This window comes from Podarcis raffonei, chromosome 2 (genome assembly GCF_027172205.1).
Source record: "Podarcis raffonei isolate rPodRaf1 chromosome 2, rPodRaf1.pri, whole genome shotgun sequence".
Taxonomy (NCBI): Eukaryota; Metazoa; Chordata; class Lepidosauria; order Squamata; family Lacertidae; genus Podarcis; species Podarcis raffonei.
Window position 1 is genome coordinate 106403896 of NC_070603.1, and position 26177 is coordinate 106430072.

At 46.6% G+C, this 26177-nt stretch overlaps 1 protein-coding gene across 2 annotated transcripts in view; it reads right to left on the reverse strand.

Moving 5' to 3' along the window:
* Positions 1 to 723: 723 nt before the first annotated feature.
* Positions 724 to 26177, reverse strand: part of IL17RC (interleukin 17 receptor C) — a 45657-nt gene continuing 20203 nt past the window's right edge. For both annotated transcript variants that reach the window (XM_053378468.1, XM_053378467.1), the window contains exons 9-20: positions 22206 to 22351; positions 20557 to 20616; positions 19405 to 19468; positions 18722 to 18909; positions 16637 to 16687; positions 13934 to 13979; positions 12990 to 13120; positions 12805 to 12864; positions 8968 to 9025; positions 7001 to 7096; positions 3647 to 3685; positions 724 to 3060 (exon numbers count right to left, since the gene is read on the reverse strand). In XM_053378468.1, coding sequence (XP_053234443.1) covers positions 2387 to 3060; positions 3647 to 3685; positions 7001 to 7096; positions 8968 to 9025; positions 12805 to 12864; positions 12990 to 13120; positions 13934 to 13979; positions 16637 to 16687; positions 18722 to 18909; positions 19405 to 19468; positions 20557 to 20616; positions 22206 to 22351 — 1613 coding nt within the window. In that variant the 3' untranslated portion in view covers positions 724 to 2386. The remainder of the gene's footprint in view (positions 3061 to 3646; positions 3686 to 7000; positions 7097 to 8967; positions 9026 to 12804; positions 12865 to 12989; positions 13121 to 13933; positions 13980 to 16636; positions 16688 to 18721; positions 18910 to 19404; positions 19469 to 20556; positions 20617 to 22205; positions 22352 to 26177) is intronic.

The following is a 26177-nucleotide window of genomic DNA, read 5'->3' on the forward strand; positions in this document are numbered from 1 at the left end:
TTAAGTTTCAGTGCTGGAAAACACTTTGTTACAGTGTGATGGATATTTTAGGGAAGTGAGTTTGTTGTGCAAGGCCACCCAGTAAACTATAATTACGCAACCTGAAAGCATCCCCCGGTCAGCCACTGTGGGGAAGAGGACACTGAACTAGGTGGACCTGTTGTCTGGTCAAGCAGGTGTTGTGTTCTGCAGGACGGCATGGCCAGGCCTAACCGGGGTGTGAAACCATGCAAATTGGACAAGGTTCAGATGGGATGCTAGAAAGGGCTCTGGGGAACATAGAACTCTGAGGTGCATTATTAAATCACCAGTTCATCGACTCAACAATGCCAAAAGTGGGGGAGACCAGAAGAGTCCCATAGAGTCGGCCACCCCCCAAAAGAAGAAGAAGAAGAGTTTGGATTTGATATCCCGCCTTTCACTCCCCTTCAGGAGTCTCCAAGCGGCTAACATTCTCCTTTCCCTTCCTCCCCCACAACAAGGATCCAGTTTGCATGCTGTAGCCCTTCCAGTAACCTGAGCCCGGAAGCTGCCTGCTACTTCCACTCTAGTTTGGAAGCAGGTCAAAAAGATATTTGCGTGCAATTATGCAATTATGACTACAACATATAGCATGTTTCTTTGTGATTAATTCGCTCACTGTGCCAGCAGCTGCTCAAAAGAAACAGAGGAAGATAGAGGAACAGAAGGGGAAGAAGCCATGGATGATAGGGCATTTATTTATTTAGTTTAAAAAGTGATACCCAACCTATTTTTCAGAAGATCAAGGTGGCTTTTTTTAAAAAAAACCAACAACAATAAACAACAACAACAAAAACACAATCCCACAGTTCAAGCACGGTCTGTTTCCTGAAGGACAAAGCCCCAGCTTGGTGCCTGTTATATATTTTGGGGCTATTATTATTTGAATTTGAATTTGTATGCCAGCTTTCATCCAAAGATCCTGGGGCGGTTCACAACAGAAAAATACAAATGAGAACACAAAATACATACTAAAACAAAAGCAAACCTTCTCACCAACACATTTAAAAAGTCATAGATTGTTAGTCTGCCCAAGGCCTGGTTATAGAGAAATGTTCTTGCCTGGTGCATAAAGATATGTAGTGAAGGCGCCAGGCAAACCTCCCTGGGGAGAGCATTCCACAAACAAGGAGCCAACACAGAAAAGGCCTCTTCTTGTGTTGCCACCTTCCAGACCAAAGAAGGGCCTCAGATTATAATCGCCGGGGCTGGATTGGTTCATATGGAGAGAGGTGGTCCAGTATTTTGATGCAATTGCCTTTCAAAAATAATTGCAAATGTAATGTTATATGGACTACAACTCCCATCAGCTCCAGCCAGCATGGCCAGTGGTCAGGGATTATGGGAGTTGGACTCCAACATCTGGAGGGTAGCAGGTTGAGGAAAGCTACCCTAGAGAATGAAATATACCGGTACTCTTTTTTCCAAAAAGGGGGGAAAAAGATAATATTGCTTAAATAGATATCCCACAACTGAGAACCTACAGTGGAAAGTCTTGCCTTAACGTGTTTGCATTCCACTCCTTGGCTCAGATAAAACACATACTGGTAGGGATTAGAGAAATGTTTAGGGTTTTTCTAGATGCTGTTCCCTAAAAAGACCCTCCCACTTTAAAAAATCAGCCTTCTCATCACATTGAGTGAAGCTTAGCAGCTATCTCACCATTAAGTCCAGTTAGGAATCTTAAGGACAAGTCATGCTGAATTGGGCTAGGGGCCAAATATGTGTTTTGTTTTCTCATTTTGCATTTCTCTGTTGTGAACCGCCCTGGGATGAAGGGTGATACACAAATCTAATAAATAATAAATATAAAAATCTTCTGCTTCCAGAAGCAACCAGCCTCTCCAGCAAGAATGGGGAATGTTACACTTTGACTTCCATCAGCCCCAGCCAGATTGGCCAATGGTCAGAGAAGATGGGAGGCTAACAACATCTGGAGGCTCCCAGCTCCCCCTACTCTATGGCTTCCTAACCAGAGCATGAAAGCAATAGGCACCCATGTTGGTTACCCTTTGTATACGGTACTTGATGGTATACTGCTCCCTGCCCGTGTAGATGGGATTCCTCTGTTCTTGCAAGCATGATAAATATCCAGTAGTTGCACACTTGGTAGCAAAATGTCAGGATCTTTCCAAACAAGATAATACACACACATCTTGCGCCCCACAGGGATACACCTATCCCCTTCACTGCTGTGCCCAAATGCATCCGTTCACATGGTCCAGCTATCCTGTGCCATCACGGCTACTGGGAGCAGGCTGGCCAGTGATGGATCAACACGGAGCCTTCATGTCCATGCATTCCGCTTAACTTCCTGGAACCACACAGGGCCCCCAACGCAGCCAACTTCTGAAAGCTTTCCCTCTCAGGACTCTACAGAAGGGCGAATGCTGGTCCCCGTCAGCTGTGTGTCGTCAGACTGGGGAGGCAGCAATGGTGGATATCGCCAGCTCGGCTCCTTTTCCCGGCAGTCCCGCACCGCATCCTCCAGACTCTTGCTGATCCACACCGCGTGTCTCCTGAGGCTGTTCCTCTTCTCCTGGCCCACACCGGGGCCAGCCAGCGCTAGCAGGAAGTTGAAGAGCTGCGACGGCAGAGAGTAGACAGGCGCTGAACGGAAAAGCGCAGGGATCTCGTCTGCAGGGAAGAGCTCCTCAAAGCACGCGACCATATACCGGTCCCTGGATTTCCCAGCCAGGAAGTCTGGCAGGATGCAGTTCAGAGAGGCCAAGAAAGTGCTGTCGGGCTTGGCGGCCGGCAGCCTGTCTTGATACTCCCAACCCAGCCACTCCGAGCAAGCAGCTCTGGCGCCACGGGAAAAAAGCAGCACAACGGCTCCGCCTTCTTGCAGGACCCGGTGCCGCTGAGCATGGAGCCACTGCATGGGCCCCAGGGATCTCAGCTCCCCACGGCTCCACAGCTCCAGGGATACAGTCAGCTGCAGTCGGGCCAGTGCGCCAGCCAGGGTGCCCACCAGGCGCTCAAAGCCAGCGTGGTCGGGAGAGTAGAGAACGAGGATGTGCCGTCCCCGAAGCACTCCTGGCAGAGAAGAAAGAGAGAGGGCGTTTGTCCACAGCTTGGTGTTCCATAGATAATGACCAGGTACTTGTGCACATTGCCATTCCAAAGCTCAGCATGTCCAAGGCCAAACTTCTCATCCTAACTCTCAAGCAATCGTCAAACGCTCTCTTTTTCTATTGGAGAATGCGGCCCTCCAGAACTCTTATCTATGGCCCTCGGGACTCTCCTCTCTCTGGCCCTACCATGTGCCTTCCTGGAATTCTATCAATGTTTGGGTGGAGACAATGTTCTCCTGTTCTCACTACAAATATTAATTTACTTAATCAATTGTACAATCACTTATCACTGCTCTCGTGAAGGGTCACTGGGCTGACTCTGCAAACATAACAGCTCTAGGTGAATTGTTGCAGGCCGCACCTTTCGCATTTAATTGCCATTCAGCACCACTTTGAACTATTGTTTCTTTCCTTCTCTACCCATGTGTGATAACACCAGCTGAGAATAACACTTTGTGCATCTGAAGAAGTGGACTCTAATCCATGAAAGCTGACACCAAACTGTATTTGCTAGTCTTTACATGCTACGAGACCCTTTGTTGTCTTACCTCCAGAACTGTAATCTTCTTTCAGGATCCTGAGCCATCCTGTGGGGGGAAAGGGATGTCAGAGAGAGCTCTTCAGTCAAGAGGACAGCATGCATGAAAAGAAAACACCTCTGAGTCATGACATGCCACAGAAAGGAACAGAGTGAAGGGGCTACATAAACTGGTAGCATTTTAATCTGTAAGAATGCATAAGACCGTCCTTAGGGTGTAACACTTTTGAATGCTTTCTTCTGTAAATGACACTGCTATGTTACAGGAGGGGTCAGAAGAGGGCGCTCTCCTCCCAGCTGATCGCAAGGCGGCAGGGAAGTGCTGAAGAAAGCACAGCCTTAGAAGGTTGGAGAAATCAGGGATGGGGAGAAATTTGGCTCCATTCGCATGAGAACCAAAACATGACTATCCTTCAAAACTCACGCTTCTCTGAATTTTGTGGTGCATTCTAGTAGAGAAGAAGAAGAGTTTGGATTTGATATCCCGCTTTATCACTACCCTAAGGAGTCCACAGAGCCTAGGACTTGCCGATCAGAAGGTCGGCGGTTCGAATCCCTGTGACAGGATGAGCTCCCGTTGCTCGGTCCCTGCTCCTGCCAACCTAGCAGTTCGAAAGCACATCAAAGTGCAAGTAGATAAATAGGTACCACTCCGGCGGGAAGGTAAACGGCATTTCCGTGCGCTGCTCTGGTTCGCCAGAAGCGACTTAGTCATGCTGGCCACATGACTCGGAAGCTGTACGCCAGCTCTCTCGGCCAATAAAGCGAGATGAGCGCCGCAACCCCAGAGTCAGCCACAACTGGACCTAACGGTCAGGGGTCCCTTTACCTTTAAGGAGTCTGAAAGCAGCTAACATTCTCCTTTCTCTCTCTCTCTCTCTTTTTTTAAATAATATTTATTCAGAATTTCATCAGTACATAAAAGATCCCCGACCCTTGCCCAAAAAAGAAAAAATAGAAAAAAGAATAAAAAGAAAAAATACAAATCTCCAATTACATTTTTTCATTTGCTTAGTTCTTGAACCTCCTCACACCTCCCTTTTTGTATTCTAGTTTAGTTCGTTATTTCAGCAAATTCTTCCCATATTTCTCAATCTTAATTTATATAGTTAATCTCCACACTCTATCTTATTTATTAAGCAACATTCCCTTTCCCTCTTTTAAAATAATCTATTATTCAATTTACCTTACCCCATTCAACCTTAACTTATGTTAAAAATCTTAAAATTTCAAAAACACAACATATTCATACATTTTTCTTTAAGAACATTTCTACTAAAGCCAATTTAGTTCCTTTCCGGCATCCCTCAAATTTCAGTAATATTGCATTAATTCCAAAATTAACATAAACAATTTCTAATTTTCATCCAACGTCCCTTCATCCTGGTTTCGGGTCATATCAGTCCTTTCTGTCCATTATTTAGTCCATCAATCCGGTGTTCTGATGTCCGAGGCTCTTAAGTCTCTTCTAGGCCCCTTCTGCAGATTTTTTTGTTCTTGTTTGTACTTACGCAGTTCTTTGACTGTTGTTAGTTTCTGGGGGAGTGGGTCTCTGGAGGGTTCCATCCTGTAATAATTTCCATTTTTCTTCATCTGATTGTCTCCTTCCCCCCAGTTCCACTCCCCATCCTCATCTTTATAGTCCAAAAAGTATTTGTCCAAGTAGTTGATCACCTGTTTCAGAGTCCCACTAGAGTAGAAAACTTCCTTAACTTCAAATGCTTCCCAGCACTCTCCAAATTCCATCATCCAAGGCAAAAGCTTTTGTTCCTGTAGAACTTTGGGTCTTACCATTTGTGTTGTATAGGAAATAACTGCTGCCTCTTCCTTCTCCATCTGCCCTTGAACTTGCTTTGTCAAGCCGGATTCCTGAGTTGATCGCTGTGTAACTTCTTTATCCTTGGTCCCTGTTAAATCATATTCACTGGCCACAGCACTCATAAGGTCTAATTTTTCATTCATCAGGCTCATTTTCCCAGACAACTGCTCAAAGAGAGCATTAGTCCTGTCAAGGGCAGACACCAAACCTTCCTGCCAAAACATTCCTGTTCAAAAACAAAGTCAGACGGCTGTTCCCACGGTCCAAAGCCTCACGTATGTTAGCTGAGACCACAAACTGACAAGCTCCCTCTAGGGGACACAGTTTCTATTTGTATCCATTTTTCCAGAAAGTATCAAACAAAGAAGTTACTTTCGATTTCAAAGTCCCTTCAGTTTCAAATACTTTGTTTCTTTAAAGAAAAAAAGCAGAAGGTGGCTTTGAAGTTAGTTTGTTTCTCTTTTCTTTTATTTTTCCTATCTGTCAAAGTTCTCCACTTTCAATCGACGGACGTCTCAAGCAAATTCTGTCCCGATACCCCGTCCCCAGGTTTGGGACGGTAGAAACTTATATTCCTTCTCTCACTTCCTGCAGGATTAAACAGTCAAATCCGCCCCCCTTTTCCTGCTTCCAAGGGGGGGGGTTGTTGATTATGGGTGCAGGAAAATTCCAACTTTAAAAAGACTTTTTAAGCTATTAGATTGCAAGGTCTTTGTTTCAATCCGTATACAAGAACGGGAGGTGGACTTCCTGTTTACACCTTCCCGCTTCGTGCCTAATTCATAAAATTTATAAGTTCTTAATCCAATTCTCCGTTTTTACTCACGGGTACTTGATTTAGAGTCCAAATGTCATCAGGAAAAAGTCGGCGCTCTCCGGCGATGGCTGCGCGGCTTCCCTCCATGGAAATAGCGATCGGTTCGATGCACCGCGCTGCTCACCCCACTTCACTCCGGAGCCCCAAAAAGGGGTTTCCTCGTGAGTAGGGGAGGCGCTCTTGGTGCTCTGCCGAACCCCACGGTCCCAGGCTTCCTCCGCCTGGGATTTCTAACGGGCCCCAGCCTTAACATTCTCCTTTCTCTTCCTCCCTCACAACAAACACTCTGTGAGGTGAAGTGTGACTAGCCCAAGGTCACCCAGCAGCTGTATGTGGAGGAGTGGGGAAGCGAACCCAGTTCACCAGATTATGAGTCTACCACTCTTAACCACTACACCCCACTGGCAAGTAGGGCTTGCAATCATACATATTTTAGGCCAAACTGCATACAAATATGTGTGCAGTAGGAGAAATGCACACAGAAATGCTGTTGAATTTCTGTGATGTGGAAATATGGTGCATGGGAATTAATACTAGAAAAACAAGGAGCTGGAGAGGAACTGATAAAAGATTCATCCATCCCTGTTGGAGAGGTAAGGCAGGCTCATAATATCACAGCGGGTGAAGAAGAAGCTGGGATGACTGTGGGGAATACGGGAGATAGATCAAAAGCGATAAGCAACCGTTGTGGGTAGCGCATTGGGAGCCACAGAAAGTCTGTCATGTACCTTTCAGTGCTTCTTTCTTGAGCAGCAGCACAAGCAGGATAGAGCAGGAGCCCAGGAGAGCCATCATCCAGGCCAGGGCCCAGCGTCTTCGGAAATCTGCATGAAAAGCAGGGAGGGGAGAAGGAATCATTGTGTGATCTTCGGTTCCCATTCCTGCAACGCGTGGCCCTTTCACCCTCTGCTCAGTGGCTGGCAATTTCCCCCGCACCCAATGGTTTTAAGACTGAAGAATGCAGCCTCCCAGTCCAGACGTATTCTTTAAATACTGCGCTTGTCTCGCTGGAATTGGGGACCAAGTCAACAACCCTATCAGGCTTGAAGAGAGAGAGCTTATCCACACTTCTCCTTGCCCTGCTGCTTTCTCCTGGGGAAAGCTGCTCTTCAGTGCTCAGTCGGAGCAAACAGCGATCCGGGTTTTGTCTGGATGGACGTTTGCTCCAATTTAGCACTAAAGAGCAGGTTTTTTTCAAGGAGCGGAAACCATTTGGACACATGCTTTCAAGGCACAGGACAAGTGTGGATGAGCCCTTAGTCGTGTGGTTTGTTTAGTGAATATCCAATGGCTATATCCTCCTCCACCTCCCACAAACTGGGGTTTGTGTTCTTCAAGCTATGCAAGCAGCTGGAAGAGGAGCAGGGTTGGGGGCGGCAGAGGGCAGAGAAAGAACTCTGAGTGGAGAGGTGTCCCAGTTGTCATCCTTTGGAAGCTCCTGGGAAAGTCATCCAGCCAAAGCTGATATGGCCTGGAACTGGTTCTGTATGGTGCATCCTGATTCATGCCTGCCTGTAAAAGTGAGCCTGGATGTTGCCAGCAGGTTCCAGGAATCCTCTTTGTTGTGACATTGGGGGGGGGGGGAGTTTGTTTGAGCCCAGGTGGAGCTCTGGGCGAGAGCCAGAAAGCAGAGAGGAATTGAGTGGGAAGGTGTGTCAGAAGGAGAAGGGATTGTTTACATCTGTTAGTAATTTGTATTAATGGTTTTGTCGTGTGTTTTTGTGACAGCTGTTGCTTTAGCAACCAGGGAGAGGAGGGCCTTCTAGGTATTGGCACCCTCCCTGTGGAACGCGCGCCCTTCAGATGTCAAGGAGATAAAGAATTACACAGCTTTTAGGAGACATCTGAAGGCAGCCCTGTATCAGGAGGTTTTTAATGCTTGATGTTTTTATTATGTTTTTAGATATGCTGTAAACTGCCCAGAGTGGTTGGGGAAACTCAGCCAGATGGGTGGGGTATAATTATTATTATTATTATTATTATTATTATTATTATTATTATTATTATTATTATTAGCTTTCTGTATCCCACTAAACCTAGACAGCATCTTAAAAAGTAGAGACATCACCTTGCCAACAAAGGTCCGTATAGTTAAAGCCATGGTTTCCCCAGTAGTGATGTATGGAAGTGAGAGCTGGACCATAAAGAAGGCTGATCGCCGAAGAATTGATGCTTTTGAATTATGGTGCTGGAGGAGACTCTTGAGAGTCCCATAGACTGCAAGAAGATCAAACCTATCCATTCTTAAGGAAATCAGCCCTGAGTGCTCACTGGAAGGACAGATCCTGAAGCTGAGGCTCCAATACTTTGGCCACCTCATGAGAAGAGAAGACTCTCTGGAAAAGGCCCTGATGTTGGGAAAGATGGAGGGCACAAGGAGAAGGGGACGACAGAGGACAAGATGGTTGGATAGTGTTCTTGAAGCTACCAGCATGAGTCTGACCAAACTGCGGGAGGCAGTGGAAGACAGGAGTGCCTGGTCGATGGGGTCACGAAGAGTCGGACACGACTAAACAACTAAACAACAACAACACCCCACTAAAACTGATTTTTAGATGCGAAGTGGTATAGAAATGGTCTAAATAAATAAATAAATCCCTGTGCAACCTCTATTCCCCAGTTGCCCTTGGAAGAATTCAAGGTCACCTCTCCTCCAAGGAGGCATCCCTGTTGCCCCAGACACAGGTGCACTCACACTTCTCCAGTGAACAGGCCCAGAGCTCGTGGTTCTCACCGTCCTCCGAACGCCATACCTGTAAACAATGATAAAAGAAAAGCTGGCTCATGGTCTTGTTTGCCTGGGAACACAGAGCCACACAGCTAGCGCCTGGCAACTATCTTAGGCCACTTCCACTTCTGGAAATGAATGTTTATTAAGCATTCATCCCGATTTGTTTGCACAAAGTCTTGGAGGTAATAAAGAACGTCCGCTCTTAATTGAGCGGAAGCGCTGTCTTGTTTGTGGGGATGTAATATATACCAACCTCTGTTTATTGAGAGTGTGTCCTCATTGGTTTGTGTGGAAGTTATGCATGTGGCCTTCCAGATGTTGCTGAACTACAACTCCCATCATCCTGGACCATGTTGGCTGGGGTTGATGGGAGTTGTAGTCCAGCCAGAGGGCCACAGGTTAGCCACCCTATGTCTGGAGCATTTAAAGCACTTCGCACATCAGTCATGCTTACAGCAACCTCTGCAAGGCACTGCATTATTATTGCACCACGCTGCAAACGAGTTGTGACTAGCTCAAGGCCACTTACTGAGCCTGTTAATAGGCAAGGAAATCTATTGGCTACCACACTACAGGAGCTCCCAACCTTTTACTGAACAATGCCCAAAGGAGGAGGTTACATCTCTAAGGAGATTGTTCCAGCACTGGTTATAAATTAAATACTGCCATACCTTGGGTCTCAAACGACTTGGCTCCAGAACAAATCGGCTCCCGAACGATCGAAACCCGGAAGCCGAATGTCCGATGGAGATTCGGTGGTGTCCAATTGGCTGCAGGAGCTTCCTGCAGCCAATCAGAAGCCGCGTTTTGGTTATACTGAACAAAGTGGGCATAGGATCCGGCGGCTACTGCACCAGTATAAAGCCTGGGAATCTCTGTCCCTGATGTAGATAAGATGGTAAACAGGTTTCTGCACACCTGCAGCCATGTCCCAAGTTGTGTACACGTCCCAAAGCCTTTGTCATATGATCAGCCATTAAACCAGTGTGTGTTTAAGATAACCTCACAAACCAAACGTTTCTAAAGAGCGCCAAAGTATGCATTAAAATACCTAGAAGCAACAAGGTGTTTTTATAAAGAATGATACAGGTGGAGCAATTAGCCATTAGCCAATGACTAACAAGAGTAGCAGAACAATGTTTCCAGTGACTCCATCACGGGAGAAGAAAATTGCAAAACTAATTACAAAGAGCCTCCAGACTCTCAGCATTCTGTGAGAGGGCTTCAAGCACACGCTGGGAAATTTCAGTTTGCACAGTTAAAGGTGGATTAAAGCACTCTGCCTCTCTTGTGCTGAAAATCCACTTAAAAAACAAACAAACAGGTTTTTTGTGGTTTGAAAAGTGATGTGCAGATGCACTGAAAAGTAGGGGGTGAACGAATGACTCGTGGGAAGACGCGTCAATCCAAACAAATGCTCGCTGTCATAAGATTGCCCCAAGACAAAAATGAACAAATGCTTAATCAAGACCAGACAGAGGATCCCTCCAGGCACCCTGATTATTATGCATTCATGGTGGTTTATGTGCCATCCTGCTTTCAACACTCTTTTTAGCCTGCAGAAGTTTCAGGGCAGGCATACGGTTTCCAATCAGTGCACATCCCGTAATTTTCTGCTGTAACTTTTTATACCAGAAATGTCTGACATGGGCGTGTCCCATTTTTGTTACACTCTAGTTCAAGAGTTACACAGTGACACGGGTGGCGCTGTGGTCTAAGCCACAGAGCCTAGGGCTTGCCGATCAGAAGGTTGGCGGTTCAAATCCCCGCGATGGGGTGAGCTCCCGTTCGGTCCCAGCTCCTGCCCACATAGCAGTTTGAAAGCACATCAAGGTGCAAGTAGATAAATAGGTACTGCTCCGGTGGGGGGGTAAATGGCGTTTCTGTGCGCTGCTCTGGTTCGCCAGAAGCGGCTTAGTCATGCTGGCCACATGACCTGGAAGCTGTCTGCGGACAAACGCCGGCTCCCTCGGCCTATAGAGCGAGATGAGCACCGAAACCCCAGAGTTGTCTGCGACTGGACCTAATGGTCAGGGGGTACCTTTCCCTTTACCTAGTGCAAGAGCAACCCTCCTGGCGGCAGTACAGTGGTACCTCAGGTTAAGTACTGAATTCGTTCCGGAGGTCCGTACTTAACCTGAAACTGTTCTTAACCTGAAGCACCACTTTAGCTAATGGGGCCTCCTGCTGCTGCCACGACGCCGGGGCACGATTTCTGTTCTCATCCTGAAGCAAAGTTCTTAACCTGAAGCACTATTTCTGGGTTAGCGGAGTCTGTAACCTGAAGCGTATGTAACCCGAGGTACCACTGTAATGTGATAACACTGGGAAAGAAGCACCAGCCAATGCTCTGTGGAAGGTGCACAATAAATCCATCATGAATGCACTAGGATGGAGTCCATGACACGTTGCAGAACATACTCACAAAAAGAACCACTGGTCTGAAGGGTCATAGAATCATAGAACTGTACAGTTGGAAAGGAGCCCAAAGGTGATCTAGTCCAACCCCCTGCCACACAGGAATCTCAGCTAAAGCATCCAAGACAGTCTCTGTGCAAGCAAATCATGATGTGTGCTCATTCAATAGGTCTTCTGGAGGAGTCAGCTCTCTCAGGAGCTCGTCCTACACTCAAGTAGGGCCCGGGCAGAGACACATGCCCAACTGGCATGTTCCCTCCCTCCTGGTCAATCGTTCAGGAGCTTCAAAAGCTTTCTTCAGCCTGAACATCACAGCGCCCGATGCCAACAGACACCGGCACACTTAGGGATCCGCAGAGTCTTCGCAGTTTGCGTGACAGACCTCAGCAACTCAGCATTTTGGCTAATCTACTTTATTTACGTATAAACACACACGGAGCACTGCAACATGGCTCCCTCTCTCTCTAGCATCAGACAGCCAAGAGAAAAAAAAACAAAGGACAACAGTCCCACTTCATGGAACACAGTAACACAAACATCCAGTCTCTGTCACTTCCCACTCTGTGGAGTCAAAACATATACCGTCATGTGATAGACAACAATCCCATGACTGCAATTATGGAGCGGGAATTCTAACAGGGCTAGTCCAACCTCTGCCTTCCAAAGCTCTCCTTTCTCAGCGAGGCTGCACAGCTCTGCACAGCCCTTCTGCTTGGAAGCTCTTGAAGGTATGGATTGAGTTGACCGCCAGCCAGCTTGTTCCATGCCTTCAGAGTCCTCCTTTCTTAGCAAGAGGCTGCTCAATGCAAGGCTGCCTCTCTGCTAAGAGCACACCTCTATGGTGGGGTGGTGGTTTTTGGAGCAGTGCAATTCCCCACTGTTGTACTGAACAAAGTGGGCATAGGATTCGGTGGCTACTGCACCAGTATAAAGCTAGGGAATCTCTGTCCCTGATGTAGATAAGATGGTAAACAGGTTTCTGCACACCTGCAGCCATATCCCAAGCTGTGTACACGTCCCAAAGCCTTTGTCATATGATCAAGCATTAAACCAGTGTGTGTTTAAGATAACCTCACAAACCAAACGTTTCTAATGAGCGCCAAAGTATGCATTAAAATACCTAAAAGGAACAAGGTGTTTTTTATAAAGAATGATACAGGTGGAGCAATTAGCCATTAGCCAATGACTAACAAGAGTAGCAGAACAATGTTTCCAGTGACTCCAGCATTCTGTGAGAGTCAAAACATACACCATCATGTGATAGACAAAAATCCCATAACTGCAATCACAGAGCAGGAATTCTAACAAGATCGACACCATCCAACATGTGGCAATTCCTAAAGGCATGCCCTCCCTCTTCCTGACACTCGTCCCCACTCTCACCTTGGTGCACTCTCCTGACTGCAAGTCCCTCTCCAGGGCGACCTCCAGATTCCCATTTCCCTGTGGAGAACAGGGGAAAATAAAATGCAGTGAGTGCTGCACAGCTATACCCCCCCACCTCCACCCTATAGAACAGCATCTGAACCATAGCAGGAGGGGAAAAAGAGTGGCAGTCCAGGACTTACTGTGCTGGCAGCTTGAGCGATGGGGACCCAGGTACCCTCCTCAAAGACATGTGTAGAAGAGCTCCCTTGGGAATGCTCAGTCTTCCGAAGCAGCAAATCTTGCTTGGTTTGCCAAGGGCTTCCTGCGGAATCTAGGGGAAGAGAAAAGAAAGCTTCAATGGAAAGCTTGGCCGCAGGATCAGTCCACGGATCTCATCTCCGTTCTTGCGAATATATGAGAAGAGCTCTGATAGTCAAATGGAAATCGCAGGCAGGACTTGAAATACAGTCATACCTCGGGTTACAGACGCTTCAGGTTGTGTGATTTCGGGTTGTGCACTGCGCCGAACCCGGAAGTACCGGAACAGGTTACTTCTGGGTTTTGGCACATGCACAGAAGTGCTAAATCACACTTTGTGCATGCGCAGAAGCGCCAAATCGCAACCCACGCGTGCGCAGATGCAGCGCTGCGGGTTGCGAACGCTGCAGGTTGCGAAGGTGCTTCCCGCACGGATCACGTTCGCAACCCGAGTGTCCACTGTATAAGCAGAGGGATGAGAATGATAAAAGGAATGTTAATGTAGGGTATAGGTTATAGAAATAAGTAGTACATTTAAGGCAGCTGATAAAAGATTTGAACAGAAACGTCATGGAAGTAAGGACGCGAAGTCAAAACGTTAAGGGAATATTGTATTGAAATAGAACTGAATTTTGTTACATTGTAAGAAAATCAATAAAAATTATGGGGGTGGGGAGGGGGGAGAGAGAATATAAGAAGACCCTGCTGGATCAGGCCCAAGGCCCATCTAGTCCGGTATCCTGTGGCCGACTAGATGCTTGTGAGAAGCCTGCAAACTGGACATGATCGCAGGAAGCCTGCCATTCCCAGCCACTGCCATTCAGAGGTATGTTAAATACCTCTAGTCTAGTCTAGTCTGGCGCTCAGAGACCACTGTGGCACTCACCTTCCTGCAGGCAGCTTTGGAGGTAGGTGTTTCCGTTGCTCCTGACCTGCACAAAGGTAAAGCATGTGTCAGTAGGAGGTCCTGTCATGCCCTTGAGTTTTTCCTGGAGGCACCTAGCCAGAAATGGAAGGCTAAGGCAGATTTGAAAGACATTGGCACGTGGGCTTAATTCTCCCATTGAAACCCATGCGACCAGACACCCTTCTTTTAGCTGGATTGTGCCCCCGCCTTGATTCTTTGAGATCAAAGCAGTAACAATTTGTTGTATATCAAAGTTGCAAAAAGGAAAATCCACGGGCGTGACTTCAGGCACATGACACCAGAGGGAAGCTGTGACAAACAGGGTCGTGCCTCTGTGATAGCAGTTGCTGCCGCTTCTAACCAAAGCTTCAAGTTCTAGATTTGAAGCCTGAAGCCACTTCGGCATTTCTCATCCACTGGGCTTAATCCTGCAATTCGCACACACTTCGCCTTGAAAGTATATCGCATGGACCTAAACTGGTTAGACATGTAAGGAGGCAAGATCTAGCTGTGTACTAAATTGCAGGTCTGTCGTTCAGCGGCAGAGCTGGGTTCAGTCCCTGGCATCCCCAAGCAGAGCTAGGTAGATACACCTGCCTGAAATCCTGGGATGATGCTGTCAGGCAGTGAAGCCAACACTGAACCAGATGCATCAATGGTTTCACTTGATAGAAGGCAATTTCATGTGGGCCGGTTCTTCTAAGCCAACCTGAGTTTTCTGCTTTTAAGTACAGTGGTCCCTTGGTTCTCAAACTTCATCCGTTCCGGAAGTCCGTTCCAAAACCAAAGCGTTCCGAAACCAAGGCGCGCTTTCCCATAGAAAGTAATGCAAAACGGATTAATCCGTTCCAGACTTTTAAAAATAACCCCTAAAACAGCAATTTAACATGAATTTTACTATCTACCGAGACCATCAATCCATCAAATGAAAGCAATAAACAATGTACTGCAGTCACACAATCAATCAATCAATCAGTAGCTGAACTGAGTTCCACATAGCCGCAAAAAAGAGCTGCAAAAGCAAAAATGCAAAATAAATAGCAAAAACAGACAGACCTCAGTGTAACATTCAAAACAGAAGTATGGCACTCAAATCGGAAGCGTAACACTCAAATCGGAAGTGTGGCACTCAAATCGGAAGCGTAACACTCAAATTGGAAGTGTGGCACTCAAATCGGAAGCGTAACACTCAAAACGGAAGTGTGGCACTCAAATCGGAAGCGTAACACTCAAAACGGAAGTGTGGCACTCAAATCGGAAGCGTAACACTCAAATCGGAGCACGTTCAGCTTCTGAAAAAAAGTCACAAACCAGAACACTAACTTCCAGGTTTGCAGTGTTTGGGTTCCAAGTTGTTTGAGTACCAAAGCGGTTGAGAACCAAGGTACCACTGTATCTCATTGAAAAAGAATCCGCACAAAAGAGATAACAAGAAAACAGGCCACTTGCCTTTCCTTCTTCCCATGGTGAACACCACCACAGTCCTCCTAACTTGCTTCAATAAACGTACGGCCTCCATTTACAAGACAGCACCTTAGGACCCAGCCCCAATGGAATATGGAAACAGAGGGGCACTTCCAGACTGTCACTATTTTCAGGTGGAGCTCAGTAACATACTGGCAAATTCAGGTTGCACAATTTTGAAATCTTGCGCAGCAAAAAACCTCTCTCTCCCTATATACCCTGACTGGACATTTTGTGATAAGGAAATTGAAGACAGGAAATTGAATTGAGGCCCTAAACGGCCTCGGTCCTGTATACCTGAAGGAGCGTCTCCACCCCCATCGTTCAGCCCGGACACTGAGATCCAGCGCCGAGGGCCTTCTGGCGGTTCCCTCATTGCGAGAAGTGAGGCTACAGGGAACCAGACAGAGGGCCTTCTTGGTAGTGGCGCCCGCCCTGTGGAACGCCCTCCCATCAGATGTCAAAGAGATAAATAATTACCTGTCATTCAGAAGACATCTTAAGGCAGCCCTGTTCAGGGAAGTTTTTAATATGTAACGCTGTACTGTTTTTAACACTGATTGGGAGCCGCCCAGAGTGGCTGGGGAAACTCAGCCAGATGGGCGGGGTATAAATAATAAATTATTATTATTATTATTATTATTATTATTATTATTATTATTACAGGAGGTGGAGAGATCAGGCTAGCTTTACAGCAGAGGTTGGCAATTAGAGTGAACGGGACACTGCCCCATCAAACTCAATCTGCCCCCGTCAGCCCCCTGATCTGCAGACCTGCCTACTTAGAAATAGTCCAGGGGGCTAGCAGCTTCCTCCTCCTCCTCCTCGGTTCAGTTCTGTCCTTGTAGACCCAAGCAGGGAGGAGATTGGGGTCAAAACTAGAAGCAGGTGACTCTGCCAGTCATTGGCTCTTTGGCTTCACCTCCTATTGGTCTCCCTGCCTTCTGCCCCCCTACCAGCCCCCATGGCTGACCTACCACCACTACACCTTTGCCACGTGAAGGAATCACTCTAGTAAGGAAATTCCCTTTGGTCTCTTTCTCTGCGGGTCACTAAAAAGAATGAGCTCCAGATAAGAACAGTGAAAGAGGAGCCCAATTCTGCCTTAAGACAGCAGGCCAACATTATGCAGGACCACAGGAAGCTGGACAATAGAGGCTTAGTCGTTGTTCTTGAATGGATTGTAATTACGTGGATTGTGAATTACGTGGGTCCTACCTGCACACAGAGGTTGGGGTGGGGTGTCAGTCCTGGGAACTCCTGCGGCACCTAAGAGGTTTGGGAAGAGTTTGTTACAGTCACAAAACTCACAACTCACTTGCACATCCATCCGTGCCCATGTCTTTCACGGAACTTTGAAGTGTCAGGCATAGCTCTAATGGCTTTAGCCCAAACGTAGCAGAGTTTTCCTGCACAGCGAAGAAGCTAGTTGAGGTGGAAATGACTAGTCAGCTAGACTCAGAATAACTATTTACAGGATTTATTAAAAGGAAAAATAAAACCAGCAGAGTTTCTGCACACAAAACAAAGCAAAATAAATCCTTTCTCTTTCTCTCTCTCTCTCTCTCTCTTAACCATACACAGCACTCCTACTCCTAACACACCTAACCCCAAACTGTGCTAGCAATCCCTAGATAACAGAGTTGAGTGCTGGTCGTTAACCAATCAGAGTAAGTAGTTTCTAGGTCAAGCTGACCTGGGCTTTCTGCCAAGAGTAAATTGACACTGCCTTGAGTTAATTGTGCGAAGCCAGAATCTGTAAGTTTCCCATGAGAACCAATTAACAGAAACTGAACAGTCTTCACCGCCAACCTAGCCACTACCCATTGGAAGGGAACTCCTGGTGCAAATGCCTCAAACCCCTCATGCTTTAGGCCTGCTGTCAGATGCTCTTGGTTTGAAGGGCTGCTTCTTATCCCAGCACACTACAGTCCCGTAACACAGGAATGAGGAACCAGGGGCCCTATAAATATTGCTGGACTCCAGCTCCCATCAGCCCCAACCAGCAGGGCCAATAGTTGGGGGGGTCATCCCAGGACAGCTGGAGGGCGCAAGGCTCCCCCATCCCAGCTGTAACACGTAGATGTCCCATCATGTCCACATTTCCACAGAACACAGGTGGGCAATCTGCAGCTCTGGGGCTGATGTGGTCCTCAGCCGGACCTCAAAAGCCCTCTGCAGGTGACAAGACTTCTCACTAGGAACTCACTGCAAGCCAAGTTAATGGCAAATCAAACACTCTTCTTTCTTTCCGAGGTCCTGGAGCCTGCACAGAGTAGTAACTCCAACCTTTCCATCCAGGCCATACCTGCGAGTTAGTTTTTCAACAACTGGCCTCCTGGGTCACCACCACCTTTTCACTTAAAGGGGCCATGTGCCGGATATTTAATTGATCGTGTCTACATCATGGGTGGCGCTGTGGTCTAGACCACAGAGCCTAGGGCTTGCCAATCAGAAGGTTGGTGATTCGAATCCCCGTGACAGGGTGAGCTCCTGTTGCTCAGTCCCTGCTCCTGCCACCCTAGCAGTTCGAAAGCATGTCAAATTGCAAGTAGATAAATAGGTACCACTCCGGCGGGAAGGTAAACAGTGTTTCTGTGCGCTGCCCTGGTTTGCCAGAAGCGGCTTAGTCATGCTGGCCACATGACCCAGAAGCTGTACACCAGCTCCCTTGGCCAATAAAGCAAGATGAGAGCCGCAACCCCAGAGTCATCCGTGCCTGGACCTAATGGTCAGGTGTCCCTTTACCTTACATCACATAAGCAGCCTGAATCCCTAGACCCTCCAAGTGTCCCCTTATTTTCCAGGGTTTTACAGAAGCCATCGTGGTTTCTGATTTGATCCCGGAATGCCCTGCTTTGCCTTAAAGGTAAAGATAAAGGCCTTAAAAAGGTAAAGGTAAAGGGACCCCTGACCGTTGGGTCCAGTTGCAAACGACTCTGGGGTTGCGGCGCTCATCTCGGACGTCCCTATTTTCATCGGAGTGTGTAGACCCCCGAGAGCCACACAGTTAAGTAACTATCCAGCCTTTAGAAGACATCTGCAAGCAGCCCTGTATAAGGAAATATTTTTTAAAATGTTTTATGTTTTCCTGTGTTTTTACATATGTTGGAAGCTGCCCAGAGTGGCTGGGGCAACCCAGTCAGATTGGTGGGTATTATTATTATTATTATTATTATTATTATTATTATTATTATTATTGAATAGGATGTCCCTATTTTCATTGGAAGAATGTTGGAGGGTCTGGAGACTTACTGGACTCCACACAATCCACACTTGCCACTTGCTCCTTGCTCTACTCACTTGTGGGGTGAGGGCCAGGTGCAGCTGGGGGTGCAGTGGGTGGCAAGAGGCATGGGGTGCCCCCCTCCAGCAGGGAACCAGCTCCCCTGGGAGGTCGCACGGTGCAGAGAGAGAGCAGGTCAGGGTCCCCTCAAAGGCTTTAAGTTTCAGATGGCTCTGTTTCCAGGCCCTGGACAAGGCCTCAGCATCTGGAACAGGAAGTCAAGTCTTTGTAATAACAGGCGAGAATTTCCTTTATACATACTCTCCACTCTCCCTCCCAAAGTACACATAACTATGGCAAGTCCTCCTCTGTCAACATGTTCAGGGATGGTCTAGGACAGTTTGCTGCCTGAGGTGAAGAACAAGATGTCAAACACACACACCCTTCTCCCCACACTTGGTACAAAAAGATGACTGCTAAATCCTGCTTTGGCCAGCATCCCTCACCACACCTGATGGTAACAGGTAGGCCTAGGGCAGGCGACAGAAAGAAGTCTACCTGAGACACACACACACAAGACCTTCAACACCACCTTGAGACTCCCTGCACTTCAGTGGCTTCCTGCCGCCTGAGGTAGATGTTCCCTTCTGCCTAATGGTATGACTGGCCCAGAAGAACACACCCCAAGTTAATGCTAACGTTTTCGCTTTTTGAAATCCTGGGTCTGATGTGGACTGGATTAAAAAAAACAAACGCATACCGCTTGAAAAGGGGCACAGGTGAGTTCGGGGCGAATCTTCTTGGCTTCCGACGTTGGGCCAGACCTATGAACACAATACCCAATAAAATAAGAGGCCAAATGTGAGGAAGATGCGCAGTGGTGTGTGTAATGGGGGGGGGGGGGAGAGAAATCACTTGGTGAATGGCTATGCACATGCAGCTTACCACATGGTGTCCTCAGCCATTACGCTTGTTCTCAAGGCCATCTGGGTGAAAGTACAGTCGTACCTTGGTTTTTAAGTGCCTTGTGACTCGAACGTTTTGGCTCCTGAATGCCGCAAACCCAGAAGCGAGTGTTCTGGTTTGAGAACTTTTTTTGGAAGCCGAACGTCCGGCGCGACTTCCGCAGCTTCCGATTGAGTGCAGGAAGGTCCTGCAGCCAATCGGAAGCCGCACCTTGGTTTTCGAACATTTTCAGAAAGTTGAACAGACTTCCGGAACGGATTCTGTTTGAGAACCAAGGTAAGACTAACTTGTAAACCAGCCCTTACGTCCTGGAAATAACCACGTCTCAAACCAGAGCACCATTTAGGGACTTGCATTACCAGGTTTGAGGTATTCCAAAAACGCTCTTACTCATGAAGAAATTGCAAAAAAAAAAAAAAAAGTATAAGGACTTACTCCGATAAATTGCTTTGTGAAATGATTCATGCATGAAAACTGGGATTAAAATTCTGTTAAAAAATCAGGGTCCTAGTCAGACAAACCTTAACCCACTATTTTAGGACATTAGCAGCTGGGCCATAGTCAAATCAAACTTGTCCCAGGTGACAAGATGGTGGCTCTCCCATCAGCCCCAGAAAGCATGGTCAAGGATCAGGGGTGATGGGAGCTGTAGTTCAACAATACCTGGAGGACCACAAGTTTCCCACTGTTGTCATAATGTGAGGAAGGGTATGGCTTAGAACACTGCAACTGCATCGCGCATTTAATGTATGCTGAAAGCACCCGGCTTCCTGCAAAGAATCCTGGGAACTGTAGTTAAACTAGGAATGCTGGGTGTTGTGGCTCTGCTAGGGTAAACTACCATTCCCAGGATTCTCTGGGGGAAGGCATACACTTATTTAAAGTTAAACCTGCATCGGGTGTATGACGAGGGGGGGAACTTTGTGGTGTGTGTAAAAATCCTTACCTCCACGCAGAGACAGGGTAACACCTGGTCGATAGGCAAGCTCACATTCTCGTTTCCGGTCTAAATACAAGACAGGGAAGTGACGTGAGTGAGAGCAGCTTAGCGAGAAAAAGCTTGCCTGGTCTCAAATTCTTCCTGCCCCTAGACACTGTTGTAAGAATTCTAAGGTCCCAAATATAAAATAAATGTTCATAAATGTACAAGGCAAACACATATATAAGTATATAAACCACGTGTCTGAAATAGTACAGAAGAGCAATCCTGAAGCCATTTTGACTTTCCCAAACCATTTTGACCTCAAATATTTCCCTGCAAGGAGGAAGGAAATGGGAAAACCTCTCCATTGCCTTTTGCTTACCTGTCTTAAGGGCGTATTTGTGTATGAATAGGATAAGCCTGTGACCTGGATTCAGGAATTAAAGTACAGTGGTACCTCAGGTTAAGTACTTAATTCGTTCCAGAGGTCTGTTCTTAACCTGAAACTGTTCTTAACCTGAAGCACCACTCCGCCGCGCCGCAGGAGTTCTTATCCTGAAGCAAAGTTCTTAACCTGAAGCACTATTTCTGGGTTAGCGGAGTGTGTAACCTGCAGCGTATGTAACCTGAAGCATATGTAACGCGAGGTACCACTGTATTAACCATCACAAGAGAATGGCCAGACTGCCCATGTAATGCAATCAGTGACCATTATCATATCCTGGCAGACAGGATTTCTACAACAGACTGCCTCCTTCTGTGATGCATGTATGATGTTTTGCAGGGGTGGTCTTGGGCTACAGGGTGGGCAATTTCAAAAGTCTATATAAGGGCTTGCGCACCATCGTTCATGGTTCTCTCCTCCCTCCTGCGTGTGGTGAGTGGAGACAGGCTTACTAGCTGCTTCGCGCCTCAATTGTCTCTGGTTGGCCCCTGTTATTTTCTCCTGCCAATAACTCACTTAAGGACTCTTGGATACCACATAACGGGAAAGGAGCAGTTTTTTTCTTATAGCAACATCATTAGGATAAGAAAATTAGTGAAATGTATGGCTGACTGTGGACCATAAAGAAGGCTGACCGCCAAAGAATTGATGCTTTTGAATTATGGTGCTGGAGGAGACTCTTGAGAGTCCCATGGACTGCAAGAAGATCAAACCTCTCCATTCTGAAGGAAATCAGCCCTGAGTGCTCACTGGAAGGACAGATCGTGAAGCTGAGGCTCCAATGCTTTGGCCACCTCATGAGAAGAGAAGACTCCCTGGAAAAGACCCTGATGTTGGGAAAGATGGAGGGCACAAGGAGAAGGGGACGACAGAGGACGAGATGGTTGGACAGTGTTCTCGAAGCTACCAGCATGAGTTTGACCAAACTGCAGGAGGCAGTGGAAGACAGGAGTGCCTGGCGTGCTCTGGTCCAGGGGGTCACGAAGAGTCGGACATGACTAAACGACTAAACAACAACAACAACATGGCTGACTCCACATCTCTTTTTGGGTTTGAAACAGCGGGAAGGAATTCAACATCAGGCCAAGGCAATTGTTCCCTCAAGGTAAGTATTTAGGCTTCCCAGACAGAATACCACCCCCCCATCTCTTCTCCTGCTTTTCTGGGGGCTCTCCTTCTGAGGAGGAGCATTCAGCTCAGCTTCTCTGCGGAGTCTTCTTCTGCTCACCAGCAATTTAGGTGCGCCCTCGCCCAGCTCTTTGAATGCATTCGTCTGATTCAGATACAGCCACATGGAAAAGCGCTGTCCCTCAGGGATGTCCAACACATGCAGCACGGGCTTGTCTAACTTCGTGGAGACCTCCAGTCTGGGCACTGCAGGAGAGATGAGGCGGCCATGAATACGCTACATAAATTCACACTTTTAGAGAAAACAGCAAGTTAAGTGGCGACATGATACAAGTTTATAAAATTATTCCTGGCACGGAGAAAGCGGGTAGAGGTTTATTTGTTTTTTAATCCCTCTCGCAGAACACTAGAAATTGTGGACATCCAGTGAAGTTTAGTTTTCTCTAAACTAGGAAGTCCCAAATTCTGTAACCTTTCCCCCCAGAGGAGTCGCTTCATCTCCTTCATCTTGGCTGGCTCTTAGTGCAGACCCAGGAGATTGAATCTGAGCATCCACAGCTGCCACCCACCATAAACCACCATTGGCAGCAACCAAGAAAAAAGCACACCAAGCACTCAGGCCAATTCAATAGTCAATAGTAACAAAAAGTAATCCATTCAAAAGTATGTATTCTAATAAAGCTTACAAGATCAAATAGAGATTACAAACTCTAACAGAGATTACACGTAGTTGTTATCCATTTTCTACGTTTCTCAAGGATAACAACTATGTGTGGGTAGATCAACGTGTATCTTGAGCTTTTCTGTGCATATATTTATCCGAAAGTCTACAAACTTACAAACTTCAAACTTCAAAATTACCGTAGATTCCGGCGTATTAGGCGACTGGGCGTATTGGACGACCCCCCCAAATTAGCAGCTGCAATTTGGGGATTTGTTTTATAAGCCCAGTTACCTGGGGGGGGGGGGCTCTGCTCTGCGCCACCCATACCCAGCGTACAAGACGACCCCTGACTTTTTAACCTCTTTTCCGGGGTTAAAAAGTCGCCTTATATGCCGGAATCTACAGTAGCTGATGAAGGTGAATACATCGAAACAGGGCCCTGTCCTGGTTTCCAATCCATAATTTGACTTCTGCTCTGTGATTGAAACTGAGTCTCCATCTGCAAGCTGATAAATTATAAGGATCAACATTACTGTCGAGTGAAAAAGAGAAAATCTTTGTAACGAATTATTGTGTTATAAATATCTCTGAGTTTGAGTTTGTAAACTCTGTTAGAGTTTGTAATCTCTATTTGAGTTTGTAACCTTCATTAGAATACATACTTTTGAATGGATTAGTGTTTGTTACTATTGACTATTGAATTGTGAGTAGGGACTGTTATGTACTGAAGTTCTCACCCTGGGCCAGCAGGGGGATACTGTAGATAGTTATGCAAATGAAGGATCGAAAAGTGACGTTCAGTGATTGGATAGTTTTAGAAAATGGCAACAGTTACATTGTTCTGGAGCTCTATATAAGCAGGCTGACTAAGCTCCTCAGCTTAGTTCTGTTCCAGCTTACAAAATAAAGAGCTGCTTTGGAGAAATCGCTGTGTCGTCTGCTATGTCAACCCACAACTTAACAGGGACCACTCCCACTATTGAAACTCACATTGGCCTGAGTTCTTGGTGTGCTTTTTTCTTGGTATACAGTATTTAATAACAAGGATTGGCAGCAACAGCAGCTGATATGCTTGTGATAATATCTTGTTCTCTTGTTAATTGCGCTGTTTTAAATGCACACGTTATACTTGACTTCCTTTAAAAAGGTAAAGGTACCCCTGCCCGTACGGGCCAGTCTTGACAGACTCTTGGCTTGTGCGCCCATCTCACTCTAGAGGCCGGGGGCCAGCGCTGTCCGGAGACACTTCTGGGTCACGTGGCCAGTGTGACATCGCTGCTCTGGCGAGCCAGAGCCGCACACAGAAACGCTGTTTACCTTCCCGCTAGTAAGCAGTCCCTATTTATCTACTTGCACCTGGGGGTGCTTTCAAACTGCTAGGTTGGCAGGCGCTGGGATCGAGCAACGGGAGCGCACCCTGCCGCGGGGATTCGAACCGCCGACCTTTCGATCGGCAAGCCCTAGGCGCTGAGGCTTTTAGTCATGTTTTATTTGGAAATGTTTAAGATTTCTTTTCATTAACATTTCCGCGTTAAATGTGCATTCTGTATTTGAACTCCTTCGTAACATTTTATTTTGAAATCTTTAAGATAATATTTTAGTTTAATTATGTTGCTTTGAATATATATATTAAATTCATTCAGTAATGTTTTATTCTGGGTTGTTTTATTTAATGTGTCAATGGAGTGCCTTCCATCAGCTTCGGCTGGTGGCCCAGCTACGCCCAGTGTTGGAGCTTCATGACAGGGATAGCCTAACTACCGTTGTCTATGCTCTGATAACCCCAAGGTTAGATAACTGCAATGCGTTATACGTAGGGCTGCCTCTGAAGATGGTTCAGAAACTTCAGCTAGTGCAGAATTCAATGGCCAAGTTGCTCACCAGGAGCAAGACGGTTTGAGCATATTACACCAATTCTGGCTACCAATTAGTTTCTGGGGCCAATTCAAAGTGCTGGTTTTGACCTATAAAGCCTCAAACGGCTCAGGACCACAATACAGTGGTACCCCTGGTTACGAACTTAATTCCTTCCAGAGGTCCGTTCTTAACCTGAAACCGTTCTTAACCTGAGGTACCACTTTAGCTAATGGGGCCTCCCGCAGCCACGGTGCCACCGGCGCACGATTTCTGTTTTCATCCTGAGGTAAAGTTCTTAACCCGAGGTACTACTTCCGGCTTAGCGGAGTCTGTAACCTGAAGTGTTTGTAACCTGAGGTGTTTGTAACCCGAGGTATCACTGTACCTCAAGGACTGCCTCTTTCTATATGAACCTACCCGGACCCTGAGATCATCTTGTGAGACCCTTCTTTGTGTGCCTCCTCGAGAGGTCCAGAAGGTTGCAACACGAGAACAGGGCCTTCTCTGCAGTGGCTCCCCGTCTGTGGAACTCTCTCCCCAGGGAAGTTTGCCTTGCGCCTTCATTATACACCTTTAGGCGCCAGGCAAAAATGTTCCTTTTAAACCAGGCCTGTGGTTGATTTGATTGACATTCTAGGCCCTTTTTCAATGTGGTGGGAGTTTTTTTGTGGGGGGGGGGTTATTGGGTTGTTGTTTTTATTTTGATTATGTATTTTGTGGTTTTATATTTTGATTTTATTCTGTGAACAACCCTGAAACCTGCGAGTATAGGGCAGTATATAAATTCAATAAGCAATAATAAGAATAATTTGCCTTTTTCACAGCTGCCGCAAACTGGATCAGCATCTTCCCCTGTTACAAATTTTACAGATATCAGATCGTTTCTTTAGTCACTGGAATTGTGCCTGTAAGCACCTCTGTCCCAGTTCACAGAGTTCACCTGCTCCATGCAGGTTACTCCCAAATTACGCAAACAGGACACATTTTACAAAACGGACATTCGTTTCCAAGTATTCATCAAGCACAGACATGGCATTTTCAAACTTCTCTCTGTGTGGACTTTTATGTCACAGAGTCTGCAATTGTGAGTAATATGAATGTGCTATTTAAGAATGAAAGCTGGGGTTCTCAGAAAGCAGGATGCCAGAGCCCGCACTGGATACACACCAAAATCCACTCTTGCACAGTCATCTTTCCCCTGACTAATAAAATTTGAATTACGTGGTACTGCTTTGCCTGTATGAAGGTTAACATATCAGGGTTAGGACATGAGTCCTTAATACAGTGGTACCTCGGGTTACATATGCTTCAGGTTACAGACTCTGCTAACCCAGAAATATTATCTCGGGTTAAGAACTTTGCTTCTGGATGAGAACAGAAATCGTGCGGTGGCAGCGCAGCGGCAGCAGGAGGCCCCATTAGCTAAAGTGGTGCTTCAGGTTAAGAACAGTTTCAGGTTAAGAACAGACCTCCAGAACAAATTAAGTACTTAACCCGAGGTACCACTGTATGTGGAAAAACAGAAAGATGGACTACACAAACTTTGGACCT